Here is a 20,301-nt window from a genome sequence, read left to right on the forward strand (position 1 = left end):
CGGTTCCGGATCAGAGAATCTTACACCCAAGGTAAGGAGGATTTTGACCCAGAGCTTCGCACCCACCTTCTGCTCACGTGGACCTCTAGTGGCATCTGATGATGGAAGTTACACTCATGCTTCCACCGTAATGTGGGTGGAGATAATCCCAACGTACTTTGCCGTGTAACGACCAGAAAAAGTACCAACGGATGGAGCCAGGATGTAGCACGGCCCTCGCAGACGTGCTTTGGGGGCTTCAGAAAGGTTAACTTCTCTTCCCCACCCTTCCATTACCAAAAGCTGCAACATTTACACCTACCTTCTACCCGTTTTGGGCCACCAAATTACACTGAGCACAGCAACCTGAAACCCAACAGAGTTCCCCGACACATGGTGGATCCATCCTCCTCTGAATGACCAGCCTTGGCCACACGAAAAGCCCGGCCAGCTCAGAATTGTCTCTCTGACAGCAGGCTGGGGTGGATGCTTAAATAAGAATATAAAAGCAGGTGAAGAATAGGGAATCTTCCCTGTGAATACATCCTCCCAGATTCCTGCAATATACGGTTTAGGAATTTATCGAGCCAAATCTTTTAATATTTTTTTTCCGCCCACGATTTTTGACTTTGGGAGCGCACCTACATTTTAGACGTTCACAACGTCCCGCGTGACCATGAGGGTGGAGCTCCCGCCTCCATTGTTGCAGAGAAAAGCCTGAGCAAAGTTTGGGAGCCAGAAACTCATAGAATCATAGAATTGTCTAGGTTGGAAGGGACCTTTCAGATCATCGAGTCCAACCATGAACCTGACACTGACAAAAACCATCATTAAACCATGTCTCTAAGCACCACGTCTACCCATCTCTTAAATACCTCCAGGGATGGGGACTCCACCACTGCCCTGGGCAGCCTCTTCCAACTCATTTTGGTTCTTCTCAGATACTGCCCACACGGTCCCAGACAAGCTCCCCCCGTGCGTCGAGTAAAACCAACGTGATCTGTCACTTTTTTAAGGGCTAGGAAGACCAGTTAAACCATTGTGGCTGTAGCTCACAAGACAAAGACTGGTTCTGTACGGGATGGCAGCGCTGCCGATAGGGTGTATGAATTGGAGGACGTGACAGGGTAGAAGAGGAGTCAGCCGAATCTAATCTTTTATTCAGATCTGCAAGCCTGACAGCTCTCACCACTTGCCAGCTGGTGACAGGTACATTTAAAAAATAATAAAAAAAAAAGAATCTTTTTTTTGACATCCTCACTTCTCTGACAAAGGAGCTATTTAAAAATTCAACATGCTCCCTTGGAAAGCTTTAAATAGTTTCTGAATGTAACTGGCATTATGCTGTACCCTAATATTAAATAGTTTTGGGGGAGGAATTGTTTAAATTTTTGTTGAGGAAAACCAACTTTGAAGTGTTACACAGGAAAGGACACGCTGCTGTCTGTGGGAGGCCCGGGGCTGTCATGCAGAAGGATCTGGCCATCACTAGTTTTCCTGGATCTGGACAAGTAACCAGAGAAGGTCCCTATCTCAGTGAGGAATGAAGACGACTCTTCTCTTCACCGCACCATATCCTCTCTTTACATAAGTCGAAGACATCTTGTCCTAATCATCCAGGCAGTCTCATGCTGGCTGTGGTCCGCAGCTGCCAAAAATTTGGACAATCCTCGTTATCAATACAGGCTGGGGGCTGACGTGATAGAGGGCAACCCTGAGGAAAAGGACTTGGGGATACTGGTGGAGAAAAAGGTGGACGTGAGCCAACAATGTGCGCTTGCAGCCCAGAAGGCCAATTGCATCCTCGGCTGCATCAGAAGAAGCGTGGCCAGCAGATCCAGAGAGGTGATTCTCCCCCTCTAGTCTGCTCTCATGAGATCCCACCCGGAGTACTGCGTCCAGCTCTGGAACCCTCAGCACAAGAAGGACATGGACCTGTTGGAGCGGGGCCACAGGAGGGCCACGAAGATGATCAAAGGGCTGGAGCCCCTCTGCTGCGGGGACAGACTGAGAGAGTTGGGGGTGTTCAGCCTGGAGGAGACAAGGCTCCAGGGAGACCTTTTAGCGGCCTTCCAGTACCTGAAGGGGGCTACAGGAAAGCTGGGGAGGGGCTGTTTGCAAGGGCATGTAGCGCTAGGACGAGGGGCAATGGTTTAAACTAGAGCAGGGCAGGTTTAGATCAGACATTAGGAAGGAGTTCTTTCCAATGAGGGTGGTGAGACACTGGCCCAGGTTGCCCAGAGAGGTGGTCAAGGCCCCATCCCTGGAGACATTCAAGGCCAGGCTTGATGAGGCTCTGAGCAACCTGATCTAGCTGAAGATGTCCCTGCTCACTGCCGGGGGGTTGGACTAGATGGCCTTTAAAGGTCCCTTCCCACCCAACACATTCTCTGATTCTATGATTTTGAGCTCTGATTTCTCTGCTCTCCAAACTCTTGTGTGACCAGAAAATATGAAGTGAGAGCAGAAGAGGAAGGGATAGGTACCGAGCAGGATTTCAGTTCGACATTTTAACTTACTTTCCTTTACAGATCGTCAGACAACTGTCAATCTTCTGTCATATTTTAAAATAAAAGCAGATCAAACCAGAACCTCAGTAGATCTCTAGTTGCACTGCATAAATGCGTTATTCGCTGCAGCAAGAGATTTAGCACCCTGTTCGGCCTCCCCGTCCGGTATTTCCCATCCAGTGGTCACAACGTGACTTCAAGCATTGCTCAGCTCTGCAAATACTGACCAGAGGACAGAGAAATACTTCTTGCACTTAAAAACCTGTTGTTTTCTAGCAGGAATCCTTACTCAGGTTCTCAACATGAACATGAAGGCCACTATCAGACGCAGCAGTAATTAATTAGCGACTGTTTTCCAAACTCCATGGAGAGCCACACCAGTAATAGCTTCTGATCCACCGCTATTTCCTTTTGTTTTCTTCTAAAATGTCTACTTATCCCAAGGGATTGCTGCCGAGAGACACTTTGCAGGTGAAAACAACACACAGATACAGCCCAGGGAATGAAGCAGCTGAAGGCCTGCTCTCTTAGCCATTTAAAAAAACCAAAACATTCCCTGTAATCATTAATAGGCTGGTGATGGGAGGAAGAGAAAAGAAAAAGATCGGTTGGTGATGAAAAAACTGCTTTTTCTCCCCTAAAAGACTAGTTTCTAACAAGGGGCAGTTAAGACAAGCTGACGTTGTCCTTCCGTAGGGGAGTGAAAGATGCGTCGCAGGTTGGGAATTCCTTACCAGATGCGTCCCAAATCCCCCTGGCTCTGCCGGGTTAAAGACGTTGCCCAGAATAAGTCACAGTGGAGGCCCAGAAAATAGGAGAAACTCAACACTTTCATACTTTCAGAAAGAAACCGACAGAGCTGATGAATGTTTTCCACCTTTCAAAAGGATAACGAGATCGCATAACAAGGCGTAAGCAGCCTTTAAATAATATATCGCTTACCAGATCTATATTCTGCATTATGTCCTGGAAGGAAGGGTGAGTTCGAAACTGCTCAAACAGATCCCGCTTGTAAAGCAGCGCGTACACCAAGTTGGGGTTGTGATGAAGAGAATTTGTCAGGCAGGAGTTGATGATCTCCAACATCATCCGGATCACTTCCTCGATCACATTCAGATCTTGCGCCTTTAAGAAAGGAACAAAAGGTTAGCCTGCCCTTTTCCATTGTAAAATATATTAGGTAATAAAGACAGAGCGCAGGTAATTATTACTAATGGAGCTATTAGCTGCTTAATGTCTCAACGGCGAGCAAATCCGGCACGCCTGTATCTGGAAAAAGATCTGTTTTCTCCTGTAATAACCAAAATTTTAACCTAGTATTCAGTCTCACAGCTTGATTCCCTCAACAGGAGCCATCATCTCGTGCCAAAAAGCATTAACATATTGCAATCAGCCAAATTCACTAAGGGTTAAATGAACTTCAGTCTATTCAACCCTTCCTACGCTAAGTAAGGGAAGCAGACGTCGAATTTAATACACTTTCTGCTTGGGGAGGAGGGATAGGGAGAAGAAAAAGAGGAAAAAAAATAATCGGAAAAATAAAAAGCGGCTGGCGAAAGAGAAAAACAAAGACAGGAAAACCGACTGGGATCAAAACCCATTGCACCTTGAACATCTGCCATGTTTTTGGCATTGGAGAATACTTGCAATAAATGAAAGACAGACATCTCCTTTCGTAGTGCACTAAGCCTTAATGCTCAAGACAAAACTCGTAGAGCCTTTCGTCTTGTCAATGCCTTCCACAAACCATTCCTGATGATTTTGAAACTTTTTGAGCTCGACCAGCTGGGATGAGAAGCCCTGCTGGCTGCCTGGGTTTCGCTCCTTGGGGCTTCGCATCGGGATGTGCCCGATACGGTTGTTGAGACCGAAGAGCTCTCTGTCCTCCCTTGGGATAGGCAGGGGGGAAAAAGAAGACAAATCTACTTTGTTCGTATCGTTAGGTCTCTCCACCACATCAAACGCTGGTCTGTGAGACTTTACAGGTCTGGCAGGAACGTGAATCATACCAAACCGGCTTGAGTTTTTCTGCTTAGTACAAAGATTGAAACCACTGGCATTTCCTTTTGCCGACTGCCTACAAAGCTGTCGTTTTCTGAGTTATCGTAAGACATTTAAATACTTCATAACGAAGCTGAACTTGCAGCAGCATTTTGTCGGACTGTCAGTCAATCTGTACGTGGAGTTATTTTCTATTATAAGGCAGGAATTGTCACTTGTCAGATATAAGAAATTGTTTGCTGTGAGGGTGGTGAGCCCCTGGCCCACGTTGCCCAGAGAAGCTGTGGCTGCCCCATCCCTGGAGGGCTTCAAGGCCAGGTTGGCCGGGGCTTGGAGCAACCTGGTGTGGTGGGAGGTGTCCCTGCCCAGGGCAGGGGGGTTGGAACTAGGTGCTCTTTAAGGTCCCTTCCAACCCAAACCATTCTATGATTCGCTTTCACTAAGTCAGAAGAGAATACAGAAACTTGTCATTACCCTGGTTAGACCCATACAGACCAGCTCCTCCATCTCTTCCACTGTGCTGAGGACCGTGGAGAAGGTAGTCCCCGTCCTCATACTGCTGCTGAAACGCAGCAGCACTCTAATTTGGTTTTCCACACGGCTTGCCTTCTCCATGTTCAAGGTCAGGCTGGATGGGGCTTGGAGCAACCTGGGCTGGTGGGAGGTGTCCCTGCCCAGGGCAGGGGGCTTGGAACTGAATGGTCTTTAAGGTCCCTTCCAACCCAAACCATTCTATGTACAAAGGAGATCTAAGTGATGAAAGCCTTTTGAAATTCTTGTTTGAAGAACAGTATTTGGCTCACACGCTCCAATGAAAACTCCTTCTTTAGCAACGATGTCTGACTGATTGTGGGTTACAGATTTTTTTTCCCCGAACATGAGGATTTCCTCCTCTTTTTTAATAGCTTTGCCTCAGCCACCTGCATTACCGTTGCAGTGTGGCTAACAACTTTGGCAGAAACCCTCACCAAGCTGATCACCGCAGCTACTCGGTCCATCAATCGCGTTCTTCTCTGACAGAAACAATCCTTACGTTCAAAACCCAGGTGGTTCCTCCGTCTGTAGCTTCCTGGTTAGCGTGCTACGAAATAGCATCCCCCTCAGCTGCTGTGAAATGTTTAGCATGCGAAATACTAGGCAAAACCTGAAATGATCGCTTCAGCTGGAATCCGACGAAAAATCCAGACCTGGGTAACCGGTCTGTGGCGTGGTACGTGCCCCACCAACTTGGATTTAATTCAGAGTATGGTACATTATGGTGGCTTTTAAAAACCTCTGAGCATCGGCGCAATTCTCTCCCCGGCGCAGCAGGATGATCTAGTGGCTGAGACGCTCTCCGAAAATACAGAATACATTACTTTTGCAGAAACGTTACGATTCAGGATCAAAGTGAGAGCTCTTCGGTCGGCAGAAAGGTAACGAGCCACACAATGGCTGTTCAAAAACGAAAAGCTTTTTAATAAAATACGTTCACCTTAAAAGCCGGGCATACATCTAAGTTGAAACAGAAAGCGTTGCTAATCATCTCCCAACATGTTATTTCAAGAAAAGGCAGACCATGCTAATTGGTTAGCTTCAAACAATTAAAAAGTTACCAGAGATTACTGCTCAGTAATTATATTTACAGTTTCTAGAAGCTGATGGACAGAACCAACCATCTGGTTTTCAGCTACCGTGTTCCAGGTGAAGAATCTGGGACCCAAATGAAGGAACCCAGGAGCTGCAGGTTTTTACCTATAACCTACTATATAAAAAATAATCATTTATAAGAAGAAGAAAGGCTCCGTAAAAGACAGAGAAGCGGGACTGAAACCCAGCATCGCGTATATGTTATCTGGAGGGCTGTACGCTCCTATAATTAGCGATTACAGCATTCGTAAAGGCTGAAAAGTTTTCAAAACAGGAAAAAACAAGCAGAACGCCAAGGACAGCATTTGGATGAGACAATGGCGAAATGCCGTAAGAGCTGATAAAACTGCCGTGTGCTTTTGTTGCTCTGGATGCCCAGTATCACGCTAGGGCCCCCTCCGCATCTCGCCACGGCGTCACGACAGATATAAATAAGGTTACAAAAACATTTCGCAGTTGAAGGGAGAGGAGTTTATCGCCCTGCGTATTAATTTTCAGGCCAGCCGAAATGCAGAACGCATACGGCCAAGGCAAGGACCGCCACATCGTCCGCAGCAACCTTGTAGGAATAATTTTTTTTTTTTTTCTTTTTTTTTTTTGGACTGAATTGGCTGTTAGAGGAAAAGAAAAGCCAGATATTGATTTTGGGAGAGAGGTAGACAAGTTTCAATCCGTTACAGAGTGCGTTTAAACGAGCAGTTAAAAGTAACGGCGTTTTCTTATTGCTTATCATTGGCAAACCCAATGATTTCAAATTCTTACAGTATTCCTTTCCAAACCAGGCCTCAGAGGACTCTGCCGACACCGACGAGTACCGGTCCTCCCCCTCCTTTTTTCCGTTTATGCCCACAGAAATAATTATACTCATCATTAAGAGAAAGGCAGAAGCGAAAGACTTGTTAGCAACTTTTTGTGACTAAAATCACGTCTACAAAAGGGACGACAATGCAGGCATGGCACTAACGTTACCGCGGGTAATCCTCGGTAACCGCCTTATGGATCCTTCTCCGGATTGGAATTAAATGCGGGAGGTTTTTTGCAAAGATTTTCATTTTTAACGCAAAAAGCCAGATGCTCGGTCACGTTCTACTTGCACAAGGAACAAATCAGTCGGTGACAGCGCCAAGAGATCCAGGTACCGTTCTGGCTTGCGCGGGGTCTCCTTGGTTAAAAGGAAAAGGAACAAACAAGCGATAATGCCAGAGAAAAGAGAATGGAAACAAGCTGAGAGGATGCAGAGGAAAAACACGAGGAGCACAGGCCTGAGAACGTTATCTGGAAAAAAATAACTCGAGCTTGATAAACACTAACAAGGAACACACAAATGTGCAAAGCCAAAGCAAACCAGAGCTGGATGTCCTCATCTCCGACCGTCCTGGAATACTGCAGCTTTCCTTACTGCAATATAATTAATAATTAGCCTGACACCCTCCCGGGCAAAGAATTCCGAAGAATTCAATACTTACTGCTGGAAAGACACCGATGCGTAAAACCAATTCAAAAGTATACGGTTTATAAAATACCAGAGAAGTCAACCTAAACGCCAAACCCCGGGGAAGATGCTCACAGTTCGGTTCCTTACAAACGTATTTATCCATCAAAAGATAAAAGCAGCTGAATCACCGTCGGCGGAAGACGCAAGATCTCAGTGTCACCCAAAACCTGCTTAATTTCTGGTACCCATCTTCTGTTTCCTACATTGGGACATTCTGAGCGCTCACCCTTTTGATTTAATTTGACTTTAAATTAATTTTAATTTTCAGAATAATAAAGAATCGGTTAAAAAAGCTCTATCAGGAATGAATGCAAATCTCCAGCCTCTAGATGTTAATAATTCTTAGGAGAAAAAGGGAGGCCTGCCCATGTGTCATTCGGGTTAACTTCGGTTAAGCTTCCTTTACGGCCTGTACTGTCTAATAAAAACTGAGACAAAATTATTTTGCCTTCTCTTCTTGCCTCCTGTGCTAGCTTAGATGGAAAATAAGTCATTTGAAAAACAGAATTTCAGTCACTTGTGACGTTATGCAGAGACATTTCTATGCAAGGGTGGACATGCGGCTGTCTTTCATGATCCAAAAATGTTTCTATTAGGTTTCAGAGAAAGGAATTCTTTTTTTTTTTTTTTTAACATTTCTGGTAGTCTCGCTGAAGCCATTTGCTCTGCGATTGCAGCCTGCGATCTTGGTTGCCACACAAGATGTGTCCTCGCCGCAGAGCTGATTCCAGTGCTCCTGTCCCTGCACAGAAGCCCCTTGCTTGAGACCAGCTCATCTTCTGACCCTGGGTCCTGGGTACAGGCTATAAGCGGTTCTGGGTGGTATCCGGGGTATTTCACAGCATGGATAGGAGCTGGATGGTGATAAATTTCCTAATGACATCTTTTACATTGAGGGTGGTGAAGGCCTGGCCCAGTTTGCCCAGAGATGCCCCATCCCTGGATGCATTCCAGGCCAGGCTGGACGGGGCCCTGAGCAACCTGATCTAGTGGAAGATGTCCCTGGCCATGGCAGGGGGTTGGACTAGATGGCCTTGAAAGGTCCCTTCCGACCCAAACCACTCCATGATTCCATGATTCCGTGATGCCCCAGGTTGCCCAGAGAGGTGGGAGATGCCCCATCCCTGGAGGTGTTCAAGGCCAGGTTGGACGGGGCTCTGAGCAACCTGATCTAGTTGAAGATGTCCTTGCTTATGGCAGGGGGGTTGGACTAGATGGCCTTTAAGGGTCCCCTTCAACCCAAACCATTCTGTGATTCTATTCTATGTTTCTAAAAAGCACTAGTGCACAAACTTAACTCTCATCTCGTGTCCACACAACGTGTTACAATATGATTACGTATTTATTTATTGTGAGCTAGAATTCACTAAAAGGCAACGATTTATTTTCCCCCCCCCCCCTTTTAACCTGGATGCACAGCGATCCACAGTCCAAAGCGGCAAATAACTGAAAACCTCACCAGGTCTACTTTGCAACTTCCTTAAAAAACAGAGACCTAACAGCACACCCTTTCCCTTCGTGGTGGGATCCACGTTTTCCAGCCAAGCGATACTTTCAGCTAAATCACCGCTAGAGGTTTCTGCCTGTTGAAACGGCACGCCGACGAACGCTATCAAAAAGGCAGTTATACAGTTAACGCAATCTGAGCAGGAAGAAGCTTATCTGCCTAAAAAAACAAAACCCGAGCAAGGACGGGGAATGCAATACGCTACAACCGCACAACGTAAATAGGAAAGGCACACCGTAGTGAAGTCTTAATCCAAAGAAACCTAATGAAATAAAGTGGGAATGTCACCTATAATGGCGAAAGAAATACAGGACGGAAATGCAGGTTGACAAAACAAAACCCCACGTCCAAAACAGAATTCTGAACTTATTGCTTGTGACAGTGAACGGCTTTTTGCGAGTGGCATCTTGCTGCCAGGAATAGGACGCCTGGACATTTGAATTTTCAAAAGTGCAAGTTTTTTTACGGTGAAGCTCCGGTGGCTTTCGTTGACAATTACTGACGCTGCAGGCCCCTCTCCAGCAGAACAAGGAGCACACACGGTATGTAAAAGCTGTAAAGAAGCTACCTAAAGGAGCTTTAGCTCGAGATGCTTTTCATAGTTTCCTTCCTAACAACTCCATAATTCAAAGCAGCAAAACCATCTCTGACTTCCCACTTTGCCAGCTGGCTCTGACTGCCTCCTCAAGGTCATTTGCTCTGAAGGCTCCTATAGGTTATTGAACCTTATTTTTCCATCAAACTCCAAATTCTTCTAGCACACTGCAGAATTTTCTATTTAATTGTTGATGTTAAGGCACGTCGTGGGACAAACTACGAGGAAATGGTACAGATGTTCTTTCGGGCACACGGAGGCAAATTGCATAGACTGTAGTTATTAGGTCCAAGAGAATTTCAAAGTGTCACTGCTTTGCCCCACGCCTAAATGGAGACACCAGCATCCGTACCCACATAGATGTACTCCAGCTGTACTCCAGCTTTGACTGATATTGAATGTACCGCGCTGCAGAGAATTCAAATTCTTTGCAAGTCCAATCCTCCTCTCCCAGCCAGGTAGCGTGGCAGAAGAATCATAGAATGGTTTGGGTCGGAAGGAACCCTTAAAGACTACCCAGTCCAACTCCCTGCCATGGGCAGGGACATCTTCAACTAGGTCAAGTTGCTCAGAGCCCCGTCCAACCTGGCCTGGAATGTTTCCAGGGATGGGGCATCTCCCACCTCTCTGGGCAACCTGGGCCAGTGTCTCACCACCCTCACAGGAAATATCTAGTCTCGATCTCCCCTCTGTTAGTTTAAAACCTTTACACCTTGTCCCGTCGCTAAAACCCCAACTAAAAAGTCCCTTCCCAGCTTTCCTGAAGCCCCTTGAGGGACTGGAGCCTTCTCTTCTCCAGGCTGAACCCCCCCAACTCTCTCAGCCTGTCTCTCAGGAAAGGCCTTCCTCTCCTAGGAGCCAGACAAAGGTGCCCACAAGCAGCAGGTGATTCTGTGATTCTATGGGTACGGCACTCTGCGTATCAGGCAGGGCTGCGTCACATTTGTGTTGCTGCGTCCATGCGGCGGGGCCCACCCGTCCTCAGGTCTGAGGCTGAAGGCTATCATACGGATGAGGGAGTAGACAGAGGAAAGGTGAGGGTGAAGGTTGCACAGGCAACGTTAATGACGGCTTTTCTTCATCCTTGAGCCCTTATCCACCACGCCTCACTATAACCCGTCACGTGTAATATTTTCAGGGAGATTCCCCCCGACAAAATATAATTTGCAAATATAAAAACTTGGAACCGTAAACAACGACTTCCTTCACGACGCCGGCACAGCTTCATCGGCAATTTTGTCAACAAGGGCAAAACAAAAAGGATACACACCCCATATACTCAACGCTTATCAAAAAGAGTGAGGATGCCAAATTAACCCCAAACAGTCAGCTCCTCCCATTCCCCTTTTTACCAGGGAGAAAGACGACGGAAAGGTTTGGTAAACTCTTCCTGATCCATCAGCTGCGTCCACAGAATGTCTAGGTGAAGGGAGAGCTTCGGTTCATTTTCCATTATTTTTTTTCCAGCTAGATTTAGAGATGCTATGGAATACTTCAAATTACTATGATTTCAGACACTAAGTAATTAGTTTTTCCACTCGCGCCGGTAACGCAGCTATTATAAACTCCAGGGTGATGTACTCTCTTGTGCGGAATAGACAACTTGGCACTCCAGGGAATTTCACCTTGATAACATAATTTAACAGCATCCACCATTATAATGATGTAAACTTCCCTTTCCTCTTTACAGGGGAATTTCTACAGTTAAATAGTTTCCAATAATTTACTTTATTTTTAGTCACTTTAAGAGAGGCATATGTATCTTGTTTGTATTAGCTTTGGGGAGCTTCCAAGCGAGCTGTCTGAATTTCCTGCATTTTCAGCAGAAAATAAAACCTTCAACAAAATAAACTCCCTCTGCCAAAGGAATGGAAGAGCGGAGGGGAAAGAAGGAAGCGCACGAGAAAGCTGCTCTTACATTTAACGGGCAAACGAATCTCAAAGCCCAGCTTTTGGTGACAGAAATCTTATCTTCATCTATTTTACCGGCATTTATTCTTTGGCTGTTCTATGTCAAACCCAGATAACCTTTGGCCATAATGTTGAATTGTGGGAAAGTAGGTATTAAGTGACAAATCGCAGGGCTTGCGGCAAATATAACTTGAAAAACTAACCCCGGCATCTCTGATCACTGCTTAGAAATAAAAGTAGAGCCGTCACAACGGGAGCAAAGTTTGTTGCCAGACACTTTAATAAATAAAAATACCATCCCGACACTCGCTGCCGTTGCGTTCCTGAATAACGGAGTAAGCTGAAAGAGCAGGTTTTCAGCAATGGCTCACCACTTTGGTAAGCCAGTCCACAACATTTCCCAAAACACAATGTTTTCAGCCCGTATCACGACGCAAACCTCCAGGACAGCCTGCGACAAGGCTACACTAGAGGAAACGCCAGGGTGGTGTGTCCTGTCCCAGAGAAAACAGCCTGGGAGCAGCTTGCTCCAAGGGAAAACACGCCGAACGACACCTGCCAAGGTACCGAACCCAACTGCTTCAGTCCTCCAAAGACCTGTTTGCCACAGGGTTTGACTTCACTAGCCACTGACCAAGCAAATGTAAAGCTGTTTCTGAGGACGTGGATACGTTTAAGTGAAGGTGCAATTGTTTTATTGGTACTTCACAAGGAATCACAGAATGGTTTGGGTTGGAAGGGACCTTAAAGATCATCTAGTTCCAACCCCCCTGCCCTGGGCAGGGACACCTCCCACCAGCCCAGGTTGCTCCAAGCCCCGGCCAACCTGGCCTTCAACCCCTCCAGGGATGGGGCAGCCACAGCTTCTCTGGGCAACCCGGGCCAGGGACCCACCACCCTCAGAGTGAAAAATTTCTTCCTAATATCTCATCTAAATCTCCCCTCTTCCAGGTTGAAGACATTTCCCCTTGTCCTATCACTACGTGCACTTCTAAAAAGTCCCTCCCCAGCTTTCTTGTAGGCCCCCTTCAGAGACTGGAAAGCTGCTATAAGGTCTGCCTGAAGCCTTCTCTTCTCCTGATGGTCACCAGCTAGGGGCTCTAACACCGTCCATGCAAGAACACAGTATTTCCAAACCAGATGCAACCACGACAACAAAATGCAAACAGTATTTAGTAGCCCTAAACCTGATCATTTTCTAAGGACCCACAAAACCTGGGAAGCAACTGTTGCTAGGAAAATGGCGACATTCGTACTAAGAAAATTAAAGTTAAAACTGTGAATCTGTATTTCTCTGAAATCAGGCCTGAAATAATAATGAAATTTTCCTGCTGTTGCAAGGAAATGGAGAATTCTCCATTTCTCCTTGAAACCAAGCAGTATTCCCTAGAGGTATGGGAAGATTTTGTTTCGTTTGACTGGTAGAACAGGAAAGGACAAGTTCCACGTGCAACCCCAACTCCACCATAGAAAGGTAAATAGATCATCACGATGCGGGCTGTGATTAAGAGAACCCGTCTACCTTGAGTAGAGTCTTCAAGGACATTAAAGCTGTTACCCGAGTGAAAAAGTTTCTGCTTCCAGCGCTACACGTGGAGCTCAGCTTTAAAACATCATCAGCAAAACTGTTCGGAGGTGTTACGTGGTAATTACTGCTACGTGAACTGAAACTTCGCCACTTCCTAATTATTTTAGACATACATATATATATTTTTCTAACAATTCCACGGCAGGTTTTACACAATGCTCACCTAAGCTTTTCACATTTTCGCAAGTTTTCAAGTACTACTTAATGACATCTCTAGACCTAAAAGTACCTTCCTTAAAGACGATTTCTGATGAACCTCTTAATGCTTTTTGCAGGAGGGTACAGCCGCTGACATACGCACGGATGTTTTTGTGTAATATGTACTTAAGGCTGGATTTAAGGATCCTTATCAGATCTTATAAGAATCCTTATCAGATCTAATGGTTGGACTTGATGATCTAAAGGTTTTTTCCAACCTAAACGATTCTATTATTCTATTATTATTATCTTTAATGCTTATTTGGCATGGGTTCTTAGCTTTTTTATCCTATATGATGTTCAACTGAAGTAGAGAAGCCCTTATTTCTATCATGACGAAGAACAGGACGGAAAAACATTACATCTTGCCAAAAGACAGAAAAAAAAGACCAATTAGCAATTTAAAGCAAACAGTTTTCTTCACATTTTCCCTTCGCACCTCCCAAACTTTCCTTCATACAGCACACCACGGTTAAAAGAATGTAATTCATCCACCAGTTCCTTATAGCCCCTTCATTTATGCCTCATCTCTGACTATTTTATCAACTATTTTCTTCACCCTTGGTATTGTATTTGGTAGCAACAACTATGACGCTCATTGCAAAATATATCTACCTCTAAGAGCGTTCTTCCAATGAACCAACTGCTGTCATTCAAGAAGATCACTCAGTGCTACGGATTTTGGAGACCTATCTTTGGCGTCTAAGCAATTTTAATTGAGAAAGTATCAAAACTAACGGAATAAATACCAATCCCTCACTAAAGCTGTCAACCGTGGAGAAGACGGATTCAGAAGTTCTTCCCTGGTTCCTCACTGATTAGAGACTGTCGCTCGACATCTTTCCCACGACATTTGAAAACCACCATTCCCTTGGAACGATGACAGTTGTCTTCCACTGAAAGTACCACCCTGAGCAATTTTGACCCCACTTAGGAGAAGAAACATCACAAGCAAGGCTATGGAATCCAAGTCCTCAATAATAAAAATGGACTGCATCCAGTTTCCATAAATTCCATACTATCAACCAGAAGATCTTCTGGTCCTGATGACGCACAGGACATCAGTGGGAAAAGTCAGTGCTACTCTCCACGCCCTCAGCAGCCAAAAAGTTCTGTATTCTTGGCCCGAGGGTGAAAATCGCTATTGAAATTTCTGTGGGAGGCATAAGAAAGTCAGGAGGAGTTCGCAGGGCAGACGTTTCCATCATTATCATTGGGGGAACGTCAAGCAAGCCAGCAAAGCCGTGGTATTGCTGAGGCCACCCAGTGTCCCTCCTCAAAGACTCCTGCTTTGCTCACCCAAGTTAAATAAGACATTAACAGAAAATCACCACAACTGTAGACAGCCTCCTGACAATATTAGCCAGGTTTAATAATAATGATAATAATATCCTTATCCCACTTGATCACGGTCCAAGCTTCCTAAACTGTTGGGAGCAGGAATACGCTGCTTTACAGCCACCATTTTACACCAGCGCTGAAGATAAATCATGACGAGTGCTTTTATTTCTTCTGATAGATTAAGATACAGCAGCACGGTTAGAAAAGTAAGTCAGAAATACAACTCTGTGAGCCTACTTGACACACGTACTATACTAATTCATAGAATCGCCTAGGTTGGAAGGGACTTTTAAGATCATCGAGTCCAACCATCAACCCAACGCTGCCAAGGCCACCACTAACCCATGTCCCTCAGCACCGCTTCTACCCATCTTTTAAATCCCTCCAGGGATGGGGACTCCACCACTGCCCCGGGCAGCCTGTTCCAACGCTTGATAATCCTTTTGGTGACGAAATTCTTCCTTATATCCATCCTAAACCTCCCCTGGCACAACTTGAGGCCGTTTCCTCTTGTCCTATCACCTGTTACTTGAGAGAAGAGACCGACCCCCACCTTGCTACACCCTCCTTTCAGGGAGTTGGGGTGTTAAACATTGTGAAAATTAAAGAGTACACGTAAAAAAAAGATGTGAGAAACCTACCATATTAGAAGGAAAAACGGCCTTATTGGTCTTTGAAGTGGTTTGCAGTCCAAAGGACCTACAGGCAAGCCCTTTTAAAATATAATAAAGTATAAGAAAGTGGTTTTATTTGTTTCCCTCTTACCTTAGCACCTCTCCAAAATTAGTCACTGCCAGTAGTAGTATCATTTATTCTATTACGATGGGCCTGAAAAACCTCCATAACCAAATTTCAAGAACTGCTCTCGCAGGTTGGACAAAACGTAAATAAGAAGGAGATGAGAAACAGCTTTTTGAGAGCTGACAGCAGGCAAACCAAACAAATGGGAATCATTTTTAGATGAAATGTTTTTACTACATTCCAACTTATTTTTCAAGTGCATTCCCCTGGCCGCTGCATCAATTCTGATAAACAGAGAAGCTGATGAGCACTGCTCCGCTTCCTGCCGAATGGTCCGGAAGCACACAGCAGCCGGAGCCTGAACGCCGAAAAACGAACCTTTAACTGAGATTTGGAAACCCCAAAACTCATAGAAAATAATCCTAGAAGCCTGTGTACAGAGGTACCCGTTCCAAAACGAGCTATAAGGAACAGAGGACATTTTTTTCAAAGGCTGAAGAAAAACACTCCTGATGGAAATATGGGAAACCTGCATTGCCCAAACAAATAAAATTTGCCTCAAATATTTATGAAGTCTCATCTATGTCGGGGTAAACGCTGAATTTTGTGTAGTCTGGTTCATAAAGTGCAGCAGTGACAGACACGGGCAAAGCAAGAAATCACTGTGTTTGAAAGACAGAGAAGTTTGGGCATCTTGTACATCCAGCCTGGAGTCAGTCAACTGTTCCTCACCAAAACCCAGCCAGCAATTACGGTTGGTTTACCTATAAATTAAGCTAAGTTTTTCGAATGAATTCTAATTAACAGAGTCCACCACGAGATGAGACGGCTAATTTACCGTGGAAAAATTATTTGATATTTCAGAAAAATTCAATGAAGCTTTTTCCCAGGGGAATACGACATGAGTCTTCTCTATTGTCTCCATCGATCAAAAGCTAAAGGATTAGTGTGGGAACGGGAAAACTTGTCGTTATTTGTTCAGATAATCTTTTTTTTTTTTTTTTTTCCTCTGCATCGAGCAACATTTGAGTTCTTTGCAAGTGCCACGGACGAGTTGCTGGCGAGTAGCTCAAAGACCTGCCTTTAGGAACCGCGACATCCGTTCTCTTTTCACTTGATCTGGCGGGAAGAGATGTACTTTCAGATTTCGCTCCCTTTCGCAACGACAAAATGAAATCTATCCTGATTGTAGTGTTACAATCCATCTTCTTTCCTCTCGAATAGGACGGTTGGGTTTTGTTATTAGGAAACGGATGCTCCAAGGTCAAGCGTTTGGGTTAGCACACACACAAAAGGCTGGAGCGGAACAGCCTCCGTACGCCTCGTACCGGCTCCGTATCAAGAAAAATGCAGCAGAACAGAGTGTCTTTGAAGAAAAAAACGTCATATTCTTCAGTAGCGGGCCACAGCTCACTCAGCTTGGGCTTGAGCCTAAATACGTCCGAGAGGAGCGCTGAAAAAACTCCATCACATTCCAGTAACATATCTGAAGGGCAATAAAAAACCACCCTCCCCCCCGTAAAATATCTTACGCGTCTCAACTTCGCTTCAGAGCAGCGCAGGCAAATCAGCGGCATCTCCCAGCAGCGTCGGGGATAAGGACACAGCGGGATTAAATAATGGTAATATCGAAGAGTCTTTTCTTGTTATGAATGTTTTAAAAGGTATTTCCCTGAAACGGCTTTACGTCTGGTATTTCACTGGCAGAAAACAGATACAGAATATAACGATCAGCTTTTTTTTTTTTTTTAGTTTCTTTCCCCTTGAAAAAAAATTAGAAAGTTTTACGTTAGTATAAATGAAAAAAAAAAAAGAGAAAAGTATTTATTTATATGTCAATCCAAAACCTCTCCTGCTGTCGCTTTAAAATGCGAGCTGTGGGGTTAAGCTCTCAAAAGCCAGACATCGGACTGAAAATCCAGGCTTCTCCTTATCCTCAAATGTTAAGGTACAATTTCATTACAAGTTCACCTAACTATCACCACGCAGAGCCCTTTAACCATCAAGACTGTATCTAACTCACGGTGTGTTACGAATTGACACTTTTTGTCCAATTTCTGGGTTATTTTGACTGTAATTAACCACTCTGTGGGAGAATTCCCATTTACAAAAACTGATTCGGCGTATAAAACGAGTAATGTATCCCTCTATTTCACTTAGTTCCTAAACTGCAAAGAAATGAGAAATTAAAGGGAAATCGCTGGTTACAGGAAAGGGAAATAAAAGTTTAGCTTTCCAATTATGCCTGCGAAAAACATTAGGGTGACTTTACAGAATTCAATAAACACGAAAACCAGAGATTCTTCTAAAGTTCTATTTCTTCTAAATACGCTCGTCACGTGTTTGACAGCTTTCCCGCAACGTTATTCCACAGAGAACAAGAATCCACCGCCGTCAACGGGGATAAACACCATTAAAATTCTCTATTCTACCGTTCTTTAATGCTGCGTTTCAGGCCAGGTGATGAGGAAATCGATTTTGTGCGCCTTATTTTGCTCCACGTGATACTTCTTGTGAGCAGGAGGAGAGGAACCAGCCCCGGCATTTTCCTTTTGGTTCGGAATTTCTCGCCTACATCAATCCTCTTTCTTCTCCAACCTTTTTTCTTTTTCACTTCGTACCAGGACTGTCTTTTAGTCTTAACTGACTCATCATTCCTTCTAAAATATTCTCCTTTCCTTCATCCCATCCTTCGGTCCCTTGGCCACCCACGCTGCTAATTAGCAGCAGCTGCCTGACATTATAGGTAATATTAACAAGAGCCATTAGCGCGAGACAGCGAGACATCTTCTTCAGGGGGATAATACCCCTCCAAGAAGACAAATTTCAAGTTGATGGGACCGCGCTTCCGTAATTTGGACACAACTGGAATAAGGGCGACTCTGAAGAGGTCAAAAATGGTCCCATTTTAACTTCTTTGTGTTTCGGTTCAGACGGGTTTTAGCAGCAATTTGACGGGTGAACAATTTCTTATCTTTTTCAAAAATCACCAAGTCTTGATTTACCTTCATTCCTCTTATTTTCTCCGGCTGTCTTTCCAATTCCAAATCACGGGTATCTGCGATGAAGGAATCTGAACAATGAAGGAAGCTAAAAATCCTTGTTATGCCTTTTTTTTGTTTTTAATAACTATTTATTACCCTTTGATATAAACAGATGGATTTTTTTTAAACGACTGAAAGAGTTCCAAAACCCCACTGGTTAATCCATAAGTTTCCCTGTAAAATACAAAGGGAAGAAGCCTGAAATGGAACCTGTAGCATCGAAGAGTTCTCACGTTTCGCCAATATCTCATCTAGAAAAAGTGGCGTAAAAAGATTCCGATTCCGATGAAGTATTTAGTACCAAAGAGCCTAAAAGGGTCTGAACAGAATTCCTTCTGCATCCCTTTCCTTTCCTTTATATGGCTGCATGTCCAAAAAAAAAAATTACGGCGATGTTTATAACATACGGTAACGGACTTCTGGTTTTTAAGCGCTACATTTTTCAATCCAAACCTTGCTCTAGGAAGACTAAAAGTTTGTTTTACTGCTGTTGGTGAAATACATAGCAGTTAACAAAAATAAATCCTCTTCTTTGGAGAGCTGGGTTTTTCCGTTTGTCTCCGGAGGTTTGACAAAGCCCAACCATCCAGAGAAATCACCGTCTCCTGAAAAGCTCCGAACAACCCACTCGTGTGAAGGAAGCAGCAGGAAAAGGGTCTAAAGACCACATCTGCGACGGAAGACACTTCGGAAGATCAGTGCTGTTACTTTTTTCAACAAAATTTGTCATTAGTCTGAGTGGAGCAAATGTTGGCTTACGGTGAAGCAATAAACACTATTTACGGAGGGGCCTGTGAAGGTTTTATCTTAATTTATCGCATATTCTACCCACAGCTCCTGCTGTATCACACCTCAGGCCCTTCTAAAATCCCGCTGCTGCTTCCAGCTCTCCCAAATGCAACTCAAATAGACGCACGGCAGAAAAAAATCAGGGTACAAAATTCTACTGCTTAATCTGGGGAGGTGTGAAGGGACCCTGAGATAGTGCTCAACCATTTCTAAACCAAGCGCTCACATCTTCTTCAGCATCTTCAGCGAGTTTGCAGGTGACACCACGCTGGGTGGTGCGGTCGACACACTGGAGGGATGGGATGCCATCCAGAGGGACCTGGACAAGCTCAAGAAGTGGGCCCCTGTGAACCTCATGAGGTTCAACCAGGCCAAGGGCAAGGTGCTGCACCTGGGTTGGGGCAACCGCTGACATCAATATGGGCTGGGGGATGAAGGGATGGAGAGCAGCCCTGAGGAGAAGGACTTGGGGGTGCTGGTGGAGGAGAAGCTCAACACGACCCAGCAATGTGCGCTGGCAGCCCAGAAACCCCCCGCAGCCTGGGCTGCATCCCCAGCAGCGTGGGCAGCAGGGCGAGGGGGGGATTCTGCCCCTCTGCTCCGCTCGGGGGAGACCCCCCTGCAGTGCTGCCTCCAGCTCTGGGGCACCAACAGCAGAAGGACACGGAGCTGTTGGAGCGGGGCCAGAGGAGGCCCCGGAGATGCTGGGAGGGCTGGAGCCCCTCTGCTGGGAGGACAGGCTGAGAGAGCTGGGGGGGTTCAGCCTGGAGAAGAGAAGGCTCCGCGGAGACCTTCCAGCTCCTTCCAGTCCCTCAAGGGGCTCCAGGAGAACTGTGGGGGGACTCTGGATCAGGGAGGGGAGCCATGGGACGAGGGGGAATGGTTTTAAACTGGAAGAGGGGAGATTGAGATGAGATCTGAGGAAGAAATTCTTTGCTGTGAGGGTGGTGAGCCCCTGGCGGAGGTTGCCCAG

General features: G+C 45.3%; 1 protein-coding gene across 4 annotated transcripts in view; it reads right to left on the reverse strand.

Moving 5' to 3' along the window:
• Positions 1 to 20,301, reverse strand: part of DYM (dymeclin) — a 241,013-nt gene that overhangs the window by 42,819 nt on the left and 177,893 nt on the right. For all 4 annotated transcript variants that reach the window (XM_063319472.1, XM_063319471.1, XM_063319469.1 and 1 more), the window contains one exon: positions 3,432 to 3,614. In XM_063319472.1, coding sequence (XP_063175542.1) covers positions 3,432 to 3,614 — 183 coding nt within the window. The remainder of the gene's footprint in view (positions 1 to 3,431; positions 3,615 to 20,301) is intronic.

Source organism: Chroicocephalus ridibundus, chromosome Z, assembly GCF_963924245.1.
Source record: "Chroicocephalus ridibundus chromosome Z, bChrRid1.1, whole genome shotgun sequence".
NCBI classification, from domain to species: Eukaryota; Metazoa; Chordata; class Aves; order Charadriiformes; family Laridae; genus Chroicocephalus; species Chroicocephalus ridibundus.